Source organism: Sebastes fasciatus, chromosome 7 (assembly GCF_043250625.1).
Source record: "Sebastes fasciatus isolate fSebFas1 chromosome 7, fSebFas1.pri, whole genome shotgun sequence".
Classification (NCBI taxonomy): Eukaryota; Metazoa; Chordata; class Actinopteri; order Perciformes; family Sebastidae; genus Sebastes; species Sebastes fasciatus.
In genome coordinates this window covers 12,733,811-12,751,685 of record NC_133801.1, presented here as the reverse complement: position 1 = coordinate 12,751,685, position 17,875 = coordinate 12,733,811, and the positions used below count along the sequence as shown (strand labels likewise).

Sequence of the window (17,875 nt, the reverse complement as noted above, 5' to 3'; positions counted from 1 at the left end):
ACTGGACTCATGCACTCATTATTTATGTTTTCAGTTGCACCTTGGCTTATATAAATTGTTATGGATATATTCTATGGTTAAATGTAAGTTTTCATTTTGATATTGTAAACAAATTTTCACCATGACGAAGCCAGTCAGAAATAGGGACTGGTACATCTGTTTTATGATAAAACTAATAGCTGTTGCTGAGCCCACAACCATTGCAGGGCAATGGATGTTTGAGGGGCTACAACCATAATTTACTCTCACTGCTGTGTGGAACATCCAACAGCAGATCTCATCCACTGAAAATAATGAGATTCCTTCTCGCTGAGGTTCTCATCACAGGCCCTGAGTGTGAAGAGAGGCACTCAGTGGACATGCCAGTCTAAAAAGATCTGAGCTATATGATGAGGGGGATAGATAGGCGAGGGCAGAGAATGAGTTTCAGTGCCCTCACTATAGGCCACAGTGGGACGAGAACATGGACAGGAATACTTGTCCGAGTCCTTGACATCTTGAAAAGAGTCCAGTATGATGAGTCTCCCCTGACTTCCAGGTCCCACTGGGTGTGTGATTAGCTGTTGTGTTCAGTATGGCTCATATACTGCATGTGTGTGAGGTTACTGTGTGTGTTTTCTGCCACTGGATAGAAGAGAACAGGATGTGAATAAAAAGAGCAATAAAGAGAGCAATGAGAGATGGATGCTCACTTTCAAATATATGACATCTGCTGTAGACTAACTAATGTGCTGTATAAAAGCCATAAATAGGAATGACATTGATACAGGATATATGAGTGGCAGAGAGAGGAATAAAGCACAATCCACTGACTGTGTGGAGGCAGCAGCACAGATGGAAGGAAAAAACAGAGAAAGGGAGTATTTGACAGAGAGCCAGAGAGGAGGTGACTGTATGGATTGAAAGGTAGATAGGAAATTAGAGAGGAAGAACAAAAGTGGAGTGAGAGGGAGTAAGCGATAAAGGCAGTTGCAGTATGAGTGAAAGGAAAAAAAAAAAAAGAGAGATGAGAACATCGAGGTGTCGGGAACTGATGGCCAGACATCATTGGATGTCACCGAGAAAGAGAGGTAATGAGAGCTCTGGCGGAGGGGACAGAGGCCAGAGGGCTGGACGCAAAGGCCAAGTGAGAAATTGAGAGGTTGAGTATGGGAGGGAGAGACGGATGAGTGTGAGAGACCAGGGAGGAAGAAGGTGGGGACGCACGTGAGTGGCTCTTCATCATGTGTAGGAGCTTGGGCTGATGGCCGTGTGGCACACCCTCAGACACTCACACAAAGTACATACATAGTGATCACGCACATCAGTCAAAACTCAGATGAGTACGTGACAGTTAGTGGAGCTTAAGACATGGCAGGCAGTGATTCTACTGATGATCAGCTGATGAGATAAAAGACGCACGGACGGGAAGATGGTAAAATTAAAGCAACAGGGCTGACAGAAAGAAAGAATGTACAGTTTTGGAGGATACAGTAAACCACAATCCTCCGTTGGACAATGATGAATTGCTAATTTTGGCTCGGGTGGAAAGGTTTGACAGCAGACTTGCCTTGTTAAAGCTGCGTCGAAATAAAATAATGTGTCATTCCTTTTTTTATTTATTTTACCCCCATTCTATTCTATCCAGCTCTAGGAAAGGTAGCGAGTGTGACAGTAACTGCTGCGTAGGAATCTGGGTCAGACATGACGTTTAATAACCAGGGAACAAGCTGATACTGTTTGATCACATCAGCCTATTGTTCTGCCACGGATTATAGAGACAAATGGTGGCCCGAACAAGATTTAGAATAGACAATTTTTCTTCCAATGTCTGTAAAACAATGTGCGTGGGAGCACAGGTAAAAGAAAACTCCAATACCTTTCACTGCTGGAATTTTTTTTTTATGCTTGATCACTCTTGCGCACCCTCTCTCTCGCTCTCTCTCTCTCTCTCTCTCTTTCGCTCTCGCTCACACAAACACAAACAGATTTTTGCAGGTACACGCACACACCTGCACATAATCACACACTCATATCACAGCAGTCTGTCAGGGAGCTGCACCTCTACTGCCATCTAGGGCTCGTATGTGGTACATGTCATGGATTGATTGCACCACAGTGGTGAAAGCTAGATGGCTTGAAGAATGACTGAACGTCGCCTCTAAAGCTATATCATTTTCTCTACAAACAGGCTGGGTAGGGGAGTGGTCACCATGCTCAGGAAGTGTTCAGATCTGCACAATATATCACGTATGACATGTAATTAGTTTCCCGCTTGTTTGTCATAAACACGTTTATAACTTACACATCTAAAGTGCAGCAGTGTGGTGGGCACGTCTGGAATATTATAAGATCACAAAATGTGTGCATGAAGAGCAAGTTCAAATCAATCATGTCTGTTTCTTCTTTGGTGTCTAGGCCTCAATGACTGTGTGTGCATGTACACCTGTGTGCAACTTCTGTGTGGATTATGCGCTCTACAGTATGTACACAGCAACAGTGTCTGACTAATGCCTGTGTTTGTTTAATTATATCTGATATGACTGTTTGTACCTGTCTTTTTGTGTTTTGTGTGGATAGAGCAGTTTGCACTGTTCACTCCTGTAATTTTTTGTAACACTGACAAGAGCTGGGATGTGTGAGGGTTTTGTAAATAGGTGGTCTTTTAAATATACTACAATAGGCCTATATACTGTAAACAGAGAAAGATATTCACATATGCACGAAAAGCAATAAAATTACCGTCACCTGTACCAAGAACACAGCTCATAACTCAAACCTGAACCGACAGCACCATAACTAACTACAACGCCTTCCAATTTAAAGGAGCACTAGATCAGCATTAGCATTAGTTTAGTCTTTTATCTCGGTCAAATCGGTCTGAATTCTGTTGAAGAAATAGTTCAACATTTTGAGAAATATGTATATTTGTTTTCTTGCCAATAGTTAAAGGAGCAGACCAATAGCCGACCACTATCATAGCAATTAGCTTAGTTTAGCATAGTTTATCTTAGTTTATTGTAAAGAATGTAAATTAGCCTGGTTCTGTCCAAAGTTCAAAAATCCATTTACCAGTGCCTCTAAAGTTCACTAATTAACACGTTGTATCTCATTTAATTCTAACACAAGCGTAACAAATTTGTGGTGGAAAGGGGACAACTACTTTGCTTACCAAGAAATACTTGCACAATGTAACTTTTCACATTTCAGAAACAAGATATGAGCTAATTTGTGCTGTTCGGTAGATTTTTTTTTTAACGTAGGACGCCCTGGCTAAGTGCTTCAAGTCTCTAATCTAAGCTAAACTAAGATAAACTAAGCTACGCTAAACTAACCTAAACTAAACTATATTAAACTAAACTAATCCCCTCCTGGTTCAAGCTCAAAAATGACAAACTATTCCTTTAAGCGCCAACAAAAAGTAATTGCCAACAGATGTTGAGAACTAATGCATTGCAGTCAGTAAAGTCATCTCTTTCACCAGCTCACAGGCTTCTTCTGCCCTCCCTTTCCCACCTCCTCCATGCCAAACACTGAGGCTTTAACTACTGTTTTGTGGTGGCAAATGGTATTTAATTAGCTTTGTTAATCTGTGTTCATTTATCCAGCCCCCAACAGTAAACAGTCCAGATTTTTAGTTAATCATCACTGTATCAGGCCACACCACCTGCTAATACTGATTAGCTCTGGATTAATGGTCATCGAAACACATCTGTCACCACACATACACATGTGCAAAAACACACAGAGGAATTCAGGAACATGCAGATTTCAGTCGTTTATCTTTATCATATAGAACTATAGTCATGAACACACACACACACACACACACACACACGCACACACACACACACACACACACACACACACATAAACAGTAGGACATACATGCATACATAGACACAGCACTTGGGATGGACAGTTTCTGTCATCGCAGCACTTTTCCAAACAAGCTCTGATTAAACAGCAGCTTAGAGCGCTTTAATTTCATGGAAGAACAGACAGCGAGAGAGGGAGCGATGGAGAGAGACACAGAGAGAGAGAAGGTGTGAGAGAGAGAGAGAGAGAGAGAGAGAGAGAGGGCTACAGATGCACGGCGAGGGGGAGAGAAAAAGAGGGAGGGTGCGGGACTGATAGGAACAGAGTGAATGAAACAAGCAGCAGCCAGAGAGTAGATTGAAAGGATGGATGGAAGATGAGAGAGAAGGAGTGAGAGACACAGTATAGAGGGAGATTACTTAGGCCGAGGAAGGCAGAGATGATAGACAGGATATGGGGGGAGAGAAAGAGGACGCGGAGGGGTGTTAAGGGCACAGGAGGAAGGAGATAAGAAAGAAAGAAAAGTGAGAGAGATATAAAGAGAGAGATCTGAGAGCTTGTCCAGAATTTAAAAAACCTTGAACAGGAGGTGAGGAGAGGTTGGAAAAGATATACGCTGCAGGCAGGTGCAGGGCTTCAATATTTCAGTCACATGAAAAATTCAAATCCCGGCAAAAAAATCTGTGAATGTTGCGTATTTGTGATTTGTCTTATGTTCCATCATACATCATGCGTTCTCCTCTTATCTCTACAGACACACATGTGCACCATGACACACGCATGCTTCCAGTTAGCAGCTGAATGGAAAGAGGAGGGAGATTATTAGGGGATATCAGCTATGCGGATGTGACCACGGGGCCAAACTGTCACACCACGTTCTGAGCCGACACACGGGTGTGCTGGGAGAGCCTATAGCGAATGAAAGGAGCTAAGCCACCAGCCTGGAGCACTTCAAGTGCATATGTGTGTGTGTGTGTATTCGACGGAGCATTTCTCCGATTTCAGATGCACTATTCTATAGATTTCCACACTAAAGTGGTTCAGTCAAAGGGTTCTTAGCATTCAGAAAAGACAATGTGGCTGCAAGTGCACACACACACACACACACACACATAACGGGCTTTTTAAAATGCAGGGCATTATAATATATGTTAAAGTACTCAGAAATCCATTTGCTTTGAAGAGCTCACTGTGGCCTTAAGGAGAACTGAGCAGTAGCGAGCTATGGTACCAGAATAGTAATAATATATGAATATTTATGCCACATTCTCTGTTCTGAACTGCCTATAGATGGCACAGGACCTTTACTGCTCGATGTTTAAGTGTCGACTACTTATGTGTGTGGAGCGGGGTTGTGCACAGAATATGGAGAGCTTCTGTATGTTTACGCTTCACCTTATACCTTTAGATTCAGAGAGTTGACAGAATCAACGTTACGTTAGATGTTTCGCTGATCTGAGAACAGACATCAAACCCTAGCTTCCAAGCCATCTAACTGTTGAGTTTTTTTGTAACTGAAACAATGACTGAACATTTTTCTGAAAGTCGAGAAGCTCAACACTGTCTCCTGAGGAGTGGAGACAGAAATAATTGCCGTTTACTGTTATCAGGCTATTAGGCGTTATTGGTCACTATAAGCAACATAGATGGTCATTAGGGGCCTACTACACCCAATATTAGGTTTTATCATCTATTCATATGGTTGATCACTGGAAGAACACAACAGCGACCTCTAGCGACAATTAGTGGGATCTATTGGCAGAAAGGGAATATAATATTAAAACAGTATGTTTTCTTTAGTGTATAATCACCTGATAATAAGAATTGTTGTGTTTTCGTCACCTTAGATTGAGCCGTTTATATCTACATAGGGAGCGGGTCCTCTCTACACAGAGTCCGCCATGTTGCACCGCCATGTTTCAACTGTAGCCCAGAATGGACAGATCAAATTTTGTTAACTTTTCCTGCTTGGGCCGAAGTCGATAACGTGACTCGCTCCCGTCGCCGCCGCTCTCTCTCTCTCTTGCTTCACCACTCACTTCCCACATACAGGTACACTCTACGCACTGGCTCTGCTCCAAATGGCTCCAGAGAGGGACATTCTCCAAAACACTTGGCACACGGGAGAGGCATCACTTGGTTACAATTTCCTCACCTCACTGCTAGATACCGCCAGATGCTAAGCACTGGACCTTTAAGCCAAAACACAATGTTTTTCCCTAAACTTAACTAAGTAGTTTAGTTGCTTAAACCTAAAGAAGCGTTTTTGTTTGTGTTCAAAATGTAACATTTCATTCAGTTTTACAACATGTTAGAACGTGTTGCTTTTAAGTTTCCTACTTCGCTTTCACTTTTTACAATGTAGTAGGCGTAGTAGGCCCCTAATGACCCACATGTATGGTGCTTATAGTGACCGATAACGCCTATTTAACGCCTGATAACAGTCGAATCGGGTGCATGACTAATGGAATAGGGTAAAAAAACAAAAAAGCTCACATGTGCAGATTGGTGTGGAGGTCCTTAACTTATGTTATAAAACCATACAGTGTCACGCTGCTTGCTACAGAACTTCAGGTGGACATGAAACATCCCTCTTCATCACCTTTACTCTTGTATTCACATGCTCTGTTGTCTATTTATCTCACTGACGGTCTTCCCATCCTTTCCTCACCTCACTCCTTTCATCTTTCTTGCTGTTTATCCACAATTTCTCTTTTGCCCCTTTCTGTCTAACCTCTACACTCTCACATCTCCTTTACCTCTCCATTTCCCCCCATTTTCTATCCGCCAGTCAACCCCTCATCCTCCATCTACTGATTCTGTTCTCTCTTCTTTTCATCTTCTCTCATCTTTGCCCTCTCGTTTCCTCTCTCATCGGCTATTCTTTTATTTGTTTCTTTCCATTACTTTTTCCCATTCCCCTCACCCCAGTCCTTATTCTCAGTCTACACCCGTCCTCTCCACACTTCCCCTCATCTTACATACACCCTCTTCCTCTGCCCTCAGTTAGGCAGACCCGGGTAGATAAACTGTAAAAGAAACCTGTTTTGACTAGAGAGGGCATCAGTATTTACAACCAAAGTGTGTGTGCACCTGCTGATCAGCAGCAGCCTACCCCAGGGAAGCAGCACACAGTGTCAAAGTGAATTTATTGCCCTACACCCTTCTCAATATTAAGCCTGTTTAAAACTGCTGCTTAGCATTCTGATAGCATGCATCTTCCTGCTCTAAGTCAAACGTCCCTCCTGCACTGATTCAACCCAGATACACGCACACACTCGATAGGACTTAAGAGTTACAGTTTAATAGCACACTGATGGATTGTTTTCATCAAAATCTTTTGTTTTAGGTTCCTGTCCTGCTTTAATTTACTGTCCCCGACATGGTGCGTGAATGGACACACTCGCCCACACACATTTCTTCCTCTCGGGGGGAGAATAACACAGCACATAAGCCTGATTTGAGTGATGGTCGTTCATTATGCTGTAGTTCCTGTACATAACATGCTAGAATGGGTTGAATAGCCTCTCTCACCATTCCGCGCTCTCCCTCCCCTCCCCTCCCTCTCATAAAAAACATAATATCCGGTCAGTTCCATCTTTACAAGTGCAGCCGTAATCATAATGCAATTAAAAACTCATTCAGGCAATATCCGTGTTGAATCCCCTGTTTAGAGAAACTAGAAAAAAAGAGTAGATAGGGAGGAATTAGAGAAATGAGCAGGCAGACAGATACAGAGGTTTACTGATGGATGTACAGGCAAACAAAAAGTTAAACAAATCCACAAATGAAGAAAACAATACAGTTGTTTCCAATCAATTACAGATCCTACAATCCTTACAAGTCTCATGGTGTCATCTACGGTGGCCTTGAGGTGAAAAACATTTGACAAATGTTGTGTTTTCCATTTTGCAAATCTGCTTCGTTCAATGTTGCTTTGTTGTTGTTGTTTTTGTGCACCTCAGGGCCACCACAGTCTGCATTACCGAAGTGGCAGCCACTGTGGAAAAGTAAATAAATTAGGGCTGTCAAAGTTAACGCGATAATAACGCATTAACGCAAATTCGTTTTAACGCTACTTAATGCAATCAATCTTTCGGAGGTTGTAGCAGGCTCAGGAGTTGTAGGAGGCTAAATAATGCTCTAAACTAACCCTAAATTTTGGCGATGAAAAACTGGTATTGCCATTTTCAAAGGGGTCCCTTGACCTCTGACCTCAAGATATGTGAATGATTATTATTAATTTGCAATAATCACAATTAATCATGGATAATCATGTGATTAATCGCGATTAAATATTTGAATCGATTGAGCTCTAAAATAAATAAATAATGATTAAAAAATATATGAGTTAATTAAAATACAAGAAAATGCTGCTAGACTGATACAGTACCTATAACTATTTCTAATTTACCAGTATGGCTCTGAAAATATTATTTTAAAATAGGCTATTTGAAGATATGAGGAGTTTTCAAAAGTGACCACAGCATGTCATGGTCAGCTGCCACTACTTCTGCAGCACTGTAGTCAACATTTCCATTGGCAGATTGAGGATTGATTTTCAGCTCTTCTGTGTTATTGAGCTTTCCCCAACAGGTGTATTCAGATTAGTTGTGCTTTGTCTTACTGTATGATTTCACAGTTTGCTGTAGCTGGATTGTTTTTCCCATACTTACTTTATGAATGAAGCTAATTGTTTCATAAAGTTCTTGAGCCAATTAAAATCAGTGAAAACAACAAAATCATCACAACTGATATTAGACAGATGAGCTTGTAGTAACTCTTATTTTAACTTATTGAAGACAGATGATGAAGCTACGCTGAAGGCTAAACTGCACCACAAAAGAGTAGGCGAGGTGTCATTTTTTGTACTTTTGGATATTTGTGAGTCGAAAAATGTTGAAAAGCTGAGATTTTGGAATGAAATCTGGCACATGCTGTACAGTATATGCAGTACTAGTTGTGAATGTTAGGTAAAGCAGGAAATACACTCAAGACTTTCTCAATAGACCCAAAAAAGAAATGCCTATTTATAAATGCCAAAGTATCTGAAATATTTCTTTCTAAAAATTTCACATATTACACTACATATTATTTTTTTATCATTCTGTCCTCTTATCATTTAAAACCTTAACAAGTCTTTACTTTATGTGTATGTGTGATTTATTTTTATAAAATATCCCTGAACCGGTGCCTCTCCTTCCCAGCTAATAAGGAACAACATAGACTCTTCTTATGATTATGGACAGAATCCAAAACAAATGTGAGCTGTGAAAACATAACATGAAAGACATTTGCTTGGTAAATAAAGGTTTTGTTTGGAGAAATACCTAACTTTAGCTCTAACAGTTTGATGTATCAGTTCTTCTCTCTGGTCTCTGAACTACAAAAACAAACAAGAAGTGTTTGTTTTCTATCCCTGACAGGCCACACTGCCCAAAAAACTGTGTGCTCTTTTGGTATACCTAGAATAAGTCAATCAAAGCAAACAATTGAAAAGGGATGATCCGAAAGTGTGCAAAGTCTTCCTTTAATTTGTTGTCACATTTATGTGACAAAGGCTGCAGTTATTTAAAGATGCTGTTTATTTATGGAGTTGTCCATCTGGCCCCCGCTAGCTTTATTTTTGGCTCCAGCTCTTGTGTTAGTTTGGCTCCAAAGTGGAGCTTTTGGACCACGTCTTGCTGTGACAGAGTTGTCTTTATCCTGCCTCTTGGTGTAGATACTGAGAAGTCCATGCTGTACGTACAGTACATGATGCATTAGAGGTAATTAGAGTTTCTAGATTCGGTCGTAAATATTCAAAGTTTTATAATTCGGCACACATGTCTGAAACATTTCACAACCAAACAAAAAAAATTTCAGTTTGGAGGTGTTGTTGTTGTGACATCTGTCGTGTGGATGAGTTCTTGCACTGCATCCCCACAATCTACATATCTGAGTCATAACAGCCGCTCTCAGTAAATTGGCTGGTAATCACACAAGAGACAACAAGTAAAAAGAGTGTGGGGTTGCGAGAGCGAATGCCGAGGGGTGAAATACTGTATCTGAAGTGTCAAATGTTCACACACTGTTGCGGTATTATGATAGCTCCCTTGGGACATGCGTGGGAGGTACATGTGTGTATGTGTGTGCGCCTTCCAGTTATTAATCTGTGCAACAATAAATCTTATTTTGCAGTGGACGTTGAAATTAACCAGGCCATACCAAGATGAGTACTAAATTACATGACAAATGTAAATTTGATTTATGGTAATTATGCTGCAATAAAGCAGCCTGAGATGCAATGTGCATGCAGACTAATTCACCTGCCACCAAACTCATACATACAAATGAAGCCATCTTAAAAAAAAACACAGTATATGAACAGAGATTTATGAAGCATTCAAACAGATAAGGCAAAAGCCTGTACGCTTCAGGCCAATTTTTGCGTGGGACATGCATGAACATATATACATACTGTATGCACATACAATATACTGTATATTTGCAATAACCATAACCTTAATTATGAGTTAAAATCCCCAATAAGTGAACCTAATTCTCTGGAGGCGGGAGCTCGTACTGTGGAATTGCAATTTAATGGTTTCACAAATTATGTGAGCGTTTGTTGGATATATAGACTTATAGACACACACGTGATCATGAAGATTCATGCACGCGCTATAGTTATGTGTGAATGTCGACTTAAAAACTGAGCAAAATGACTGAGATTACTACATTAAAATAAACTTGAGCTGAAAGGCATTCAAATTGCGTGAACACGCACACACACACAAGATGACTGCACCAAGAGGCTCCACACAGCAGTGCACTTTAATCACAGAGTTCATCTCATTTCTTCCTCCCCTCTCTCCTTTATCACTGGCCTGCCTCTTATTCATCTTCATAAGAAAGCAGAGGAAGAGGAGCCAGCTCCTAATAGCTCACTGATTTACATGATGAGTGTTTAGCCTCATAGACAAACTCCTGGGATAGGGGACGGGAGAAAATACAAGTAGACACCTTAATACACTCTCTCTCCAATACACACACACACAGAGGAATGTAATTTGTTTTCATATTACTAAACCAAAGAATTAGAAGCAGATACACACAAAAATCTATACCCAAACACGCACATAAAGAGAACAAACAAGGCAGACCCTGCTATAAACAGATGAGTTAGCACTCGCACACTGCTCTGCTTGTTTAGCGTGTAACTCAATTTGAAATGCTAACATCGCCATAGGCTCAGAGGCATGCAGCGGCAGGCTAGCATCATCATCATCATCATCATCAGCCCACTTCCCAGCAATTTAACTCCACTCTTTCAACACACAACAGTTGTGCACTGGCCCATGTATTTTACACACAGTGAATTCAATTAATTGGGCACTTTTGGGGCGAATATTGCACGCTGGACCTACTTTGAATTGTAGATGAAGAAGAAGAGGGGAGGAGGTTGTAATGTAGCGATTCATATTTAAATGTGTTTTCTGACTATCTGACATGTGTGTGTCTGTGCGCTGTAGAGCTTACATTACTGATAATGACCTCGAGCAGCTCGGTCATTAGAATCCATCATCAGTGTATGATGTGTTGGGATGGAGGGAGGGGGGGGATAATGACAAGGATGAGGGAGAAGAAACTAATGAATAAATTGATCATATATGTAAATTTGCACATTACACATAAAAAGAAGCAGGCAGGCTCCACTTTAACAGAGGACAAATACAATTACATGCAATGATTTATCAGCAGGCAGATATGTGTGAAGGAATACACTGTATATACTGTATAGTACTAAGTTACAAGTAAAAACTATCCAGGTTCCATAAAAATTTTTTCTTCTCAAGTTCAACATTTCTGTTCAGCATTTCTTGTTGTTTATCGGCCGACATTTATACACCAATACAGATACATCTTCAATAAGCTGATATTGGCCTGGCTGATTTATCGGTCTAGCTATATTGTGAGAAAACTCATAAAGTCATTCAAGCAATAATTATGAATCATTCCTCAGTGGTTAGTACTGCACATACTAAAATGCTGCAGGTAGGCTACAATGTTTACCATGTTCACCACCTTAGTTTAGCGTTTTAGCATGCTAACAGTTGCTAATATGCACTAAACAAAGTACAGCGGAGGCTAATGGGAATGTCAGTAGTTTTGCAGGTATTTGGTCATAAACCAAAGAGTTAAACAATTTTGACCTGATGATGGCGCAATATGAAAAGTTAAGGGATCGCCAAAGTTATTCCAATTTATCCTGAAGGGAACATGAATGTCTGTACCAAGTTACATGGCAATCCATTAAATAGTTTTTGACATATTTCAGTCTGTATCAAAGTGATGAGGCAATGGACCGGTATTGCCATCAATCTTCTTGTGGCAAATAAATACATCTTTCCATAACTGTTCATTATTCACATGCACAGCCAAAAACCCTCAAAGTGTCTCCCTAAATCCATGTAGCAGGATATTCAGATCTAAAGCATAGCAGCACATCAAACCTTAAAACCCTCACTAACCAAAAGAAGTGTGAATCTGAATCTTTTAGGAAGTAAATGCTGACAAATGCTTTCATTTGTAAGTGCATGTGAAGTGTAGAAGACGATTTCTATGGAAATAAGGACAAGCACAAGGCTGGCGCCGGCTCTATGAAAAGGAGGTAGAGGCGGATACAGAGGAAAGCAAGACGGTAAGGCTGGATCTGAGTGGAAATCTGATTCCATGTTATGTTTCCTCAAAGAGTTAGTAATAAGTTCTGCAAAAATCATAATCATAATAAAACACATTTTACTAAATACTGCCAATCAACAACCTCGTACTAAAACTGTTCAACCAATTAATTACAAGAACTCGGAGGAGGAGCTGATGATTAGGTCGCAGGAATTTCGATAAAACTGAGCGAAAAGAGTTTCGCAGGACTGACAACTCCACATTTATGTTTGTTGGCTGTCGACGATAACAGGTGGAGCTCACAGCAAGAGCTCCAATTAAAATCAAAATCAACCTGCTTGCTTGTAATTGCTTTTCCGCCTCCACTTTGTGTGTGTGTTTGAGAGGCTGGTGCTTAATTTAACGACGTCTAAATTTCACTAGCTCGTTTGGTTATTAGACGTGTTCCCAATATTCACTCTTTTAATCTAGTTTGTTATAATTTCAAGTGATCTTTATGGCTGTGTAAAAACACGAAGATTAAATCCTGCACTTTCCTCTCTGAGTGAGTGTGTGTGTGCGTGTGTGCGTGTGTGTGTGTGTGCGTGCGTGCGTGCGTGCGTGCGTGCGTGCGTGCGTGCGTGCGTGCGTGCGTGCGTGTGTGTGTGTGTGTGTCAGAGGGCACCGTGTCTTATTTCTCCTGTGGATACCAGAGTACTTTGTGTTGCCGCAGAGATTAGACTGAGCGCCCAGACCCATCAATATCCATGACTCTTGTATTGCTCACAAACACACACACACACACGGTGATGGAGTGAGCGGAACAGACCTGACGCTCTCACTCACCGGTAAATGGCTGCTCTGATGGACTGAGGCTATTCACACACACACACACACACACACACACACACACACACACACACACACTCTCAGCTGGTGATGGAGTGAGGCCATTCCCTCTCCTCACCTCATGCCCAGTAGCTGGCTGGCAGCCCAGTGTAGACTTGCCAATTGGCCCTTCCACCAAATCAACCACAAAAACTTTTCTGATGAGCTCAGTACAGTACACACATACACACACTCTCTCTCTCTCACACACACACACACACACACACACACACACACACACACACACACACAGATTAACAGAGTCAGTATTGATTCCCCTTGTAGAGTCCTGGTGGGCACCTTCCCTCCAATCCACACTTTTCTGGCATTTCAAAACCCTTACCAAAAACAGGTTTATTCAAGTGTGCTATTAGTATACTTAACATAAAATAATAGAGTATAATTTCAGTTTATTTTTTATGTACTTATCAGAGACATATAGATAGACAAAAGTATACTTAAGTATACTTGGCCCATACTGACAAGTATACAGAAAAGTCTAAGTATACTTGGCTCATATACTAACAAGTCTAAGTTGGCTTATACTTGTACTTCATTTTTTGATCAAGATATACTTAAGAAAATTATAAGTTAGTATACTTGTAGTATAAAAACTATTTAACTAGTAGTTTACTGAATATACTTTAAAGTGCACTTTCATATACTAAAAAGATGGCTACACATATATACATGTATACTTGCAGTATAAAAACTATTTAACTAGTAGTTTATTGAGAGTGTACTATAAAGTGCACTTTCATAAACTATATAAAGTGGGCTACAAGTATATGACTAGTAAACTATGAGTACAATACATACACATAAAGTATCATTTATAAACTAAAAAGAGGGCCTATTTAGTCCCAATTAGTATTGAAGTAGTAAACCTACAAATATAAAACTAGTAAACTATCTGTATACTTATAGTATAGTTTAGTCCCAAGAAGTATTAAAGCAGTACGCTTATAAGTATACTACTAGTACATTTATATTAGTATACTTACTACATAAAGTATACTCGGGAAATATATACTTGAATTTTACTTAAGTATACTTCATAAAGTAAACTTGAAGTATTTCCGTAAGGGAAGTTTGCTCTTCTTTTAAAATGTGGAGTCCTTTGTCATTTGACCTGCCCTTGGGCTTACAGACACTTAACGTCTCTCTCTTCTCCACATCATTATCCTGAAGAAACACATTACACTGTAGATTAAAATGACATTTTTCTTTTGATTGCTTACATTTTTATGATCGTGTAATGAATATGTGCGGGCTTAGGTTATAATCATAACGATTAAATACAAGGGTTTTCTCATTGCCTACAGCCCCACTCCATGACATAGCTTTGATTTTACATCTCATTACAGTTAAATATTCCACCTGCATTTCATTTTGATGATTGTCTTGGACAGATTTTTTTTTTTTTGCCAAAGCGGTGTGGCTCTATGCAGCAGTTAGTCAGTCCACGACTTTGGTCCAGACATAACTATAGGGGACTATGGTGATCCCCTTCACTTATTCAATGAAATATCTCAACATCTACCAGATGGATCGGCACAAACTTTAGTACAGATATTCACGGCCCTCCAAGGATTTATCCTAATGACTTAAGTGATCCCCTGACATTTCCTCTATACCACCATGACATTTGTGGTTGTAAGCGAGATGTCTAATGGGCGACCATGAAATTTGGTACAGCCACTCATGTCCCCTTCAGGATTAATTGCTATAACTTTGGTGACTTTTTATCTACAGTAGTGCCATTGTCATGTCAATGTTCAATTTTGCCAATACTTTGCGATATGACCAAATACCTGCAAAGCTAATGACATTCCCATCAGCCTCAGTTGTATTACTTTGTTCTAATCAGCAAATTCTAGCTAACACACTAAGGATTGTGGATATGGCAAACATTATATATGCTAAACATCAGCATAGCATTGTCACTGTGAGCATGTTAGAATGCCGACGTTGGCATTTAGTACAGCCTCAAGCCTGGTTTATACTGGGGCAAGACAACGTTGTTCGTTGCAGTATTCTCCGAAACTTCAGGGGACTTACAAAGAAAATATTCTGCGAAGAAGCAAGAAGTCAACGAGTGTTACCGCCAATATGCCAAAGACCAAACATGCAACTCCTCAATTCCAGGTGGAATTGTAATTATCTGTAAACTCATATCTCATATCAATATATTCATGGACATACTTTATTGCCTTTGTACAATCGAAGGTTGAAAGGTTTAATATCCTGTAAACAATTTGATGTGGCTGGCAAAATATTTACTCAAATGTATATTTCTAAGATCTCCTACTTTTAAGGAATTTAAAAACAAATTTGTTATACTGTACATCAAATGACAGTTTGTGAAAAAGGACTGTGAGTGTTCTGCATCAAAAATGAGTATACAGTACATAACCAAAAGCCAATGAAGCAAGGAACAGAAACTGCAAGACTGCACGAAGACAAACAGACCACTAAATTGTCAGCCAGGCTGAGGCAGGCTGATATTTTGTATCCTGGTTTGTTCCCGATACCTCCTATCCAGGAAACACAAGATCAATAAGTACAGTCAAATAAATATTTAAGGCTTAGTTTAATGATTATAATGTTGGATATTTCTGAGTTCACATTCCCATCAGGACAGCCTCATCAGTATGTGTGGGATGAAAAATCTATCTCTCAAACGTAGAAAACCGGAGAATAAAAACCTCTAATGCGTGGTGTCAAATGTGTGAACCAGCCTGAAGCTACTCTATTGGCGATGAATGGGAGGACTGACTTTGAGAACTCCAGTGACGACTGCCAACTTTTACTGACTTTTGTATTACAGCAGCGCAATCACTTTCAAACCATAAGGCACACTCCTACTCCCACCCAAAAAAAATGTTGAATGCCATCTCTTTCTGTTCTCTAAGCATCAGAGTAAAAATCACAGAATTGGGAGCATCACAAATGCTATTTCATTCTTTGTGGTTGTGAAAGGCAGCCATGACTAGTCACTGTTACACACCACACTGTCCTGAGGCAGAGAAATAAAATGGGGAAAAAGATGCAATTTAGTGCCGTTTTTCTCTGACTTAAGGTCTTCTGAATATGTGATAGACAAACGGCTTAGTTCTCTTAGTACATCTGTTACGACAGTGACAGTAACTGATGTCAAGAAAAAACTTTTTCTACTTAAAATGAAAGATAAAATGTTTCGGCTGTTCCTCCGAAATCCCACTCAAAATCATGGCGCCCCGTCTTAAATACCTCTAGGATAATTCAAAAATACTGTGCAGCTTTTACAGACAGTGAAATAGAGCGGTGAAAATGAAGCTGAAGTTGTACAACACCGTGCACTTTAGACAGACTCAACTCTTGACCTGGATTAATGTTTTCTTCTGTCCACTCCTACGTCCGTCCCACAGTCCTCTGCCTCGTCTTTTATCCCCACCTCTCCATCCTCAGCAGAGGTGTCGGGTCCTGGGTCAGGGAGCGTCTCACTGGGAGCTGGAGCTGACCTCTTCCCTCCCTGGTCTCTCTGGTTCCGCTCTGGTTCCTGCTGTGGGTGCGGAGGTCCAGGTCTCTCCAAGCACCACTGCTCCTCCTACGGATGACGGACAGCAGTGAAGACAAAACGGCGAGAACATTTGGGATCAGTGCGAGATGACCTTTTGACCACAAGATCCAAAGATTAGCTGGGGTTATGTGGATTTGGAGACTTAAATATGCAGTCCAGCCTCCCAGAGGAGGGCTCATCAAACGGTAGTAGGAAGACTTGTGAGTCACTCGCTACGTTTTCATGCACACTAATATTCCACTATTATTCTGAATATGACAATATTCTGAATTTGTTAAGGGTCATGTAAACAGCATATTCTGTTTGGATATATTCTTTTCAAGAAGGTGGTTGAAGGTTGCGTTAATCCAACAGTCTCACGGCAGTTTGTGAAATAGTCACGAAACTTAATCTATTTGATTCGTGTACATTGACATGAATTTCCCTTTTTTTTCGTGATGCTCAGCTCGAATTCAAACAACGTATTTTTCGTGCAACAATATGTGGCACACGTGTCAATATCCGCTCCAGTCTTTTCAAAATAAAAGTACTTCATTAGGTTTAGGAAAAGATCAACTTGGTTAGGTTTGGGGAAAGATTGCGGTTGGGGTTTAAATAACAGCGGTAGTGCCGTAACTTAATTACGGAATTTATGTGACAAATAAATCAACTTTGACTTCTGGTTTCGTACGGAACACAAACACTGGTCTCCTGGGTGAAAGTCCTGTGTATTTGATCCACCTATTCATCCTGACCTCCTCTCTATACAATGTATTACATAGGAATTGTATTCGTGTGGCTATCACAAAAACAAAATTGAAATTTGTGTCTATGTACACGGATTAATACATTCAATTTAGTGACTATTTAACAAAATTGTTGTGTGCCTGGGCTGGTTTACCGGAGTATGCACGGCTGCATGTATACGTGAATATTCATTTTCATTAGCCATAAAAACAACTTAGTAGAAATATTGTCTTTTTCGGAATACTGAATATTTTGTAG

General features: G+C 40.3%; 1 protein-coding gene across 4 annotated transcripts in view; it reads right to left on the bottom strand.

The window, feature by feature from the left end:
* LOC141771423 (cilia- and flagella-associated protein 337-like) overlaps window positions 1-17,875 on the bottom strand; it is a 66,002-nt gene that overhangs the window by 18,387 nt on the left and 29,740 nt on the right. For 3 of the 4 annotated variants that reach the window (XM_074641690.1, XM_074641691.1, XM_074641693.1), the window contains one exon: window positions 16,695-16,918. In XM_074641690.1, coding sequence (XP_074497791.1) covers window positions 16,700-16,918 — 219 coding nt within the window. In that variant the 3' untranslated portion in view covers window positions 16,695-16,699. Of the gene's footprint in view, window positions 1-13,094; window positions 16,919-17,875 lie in introns of those variants that run through there. The other variant, XM_074641692.1, reaches the window with a different exon arrangement.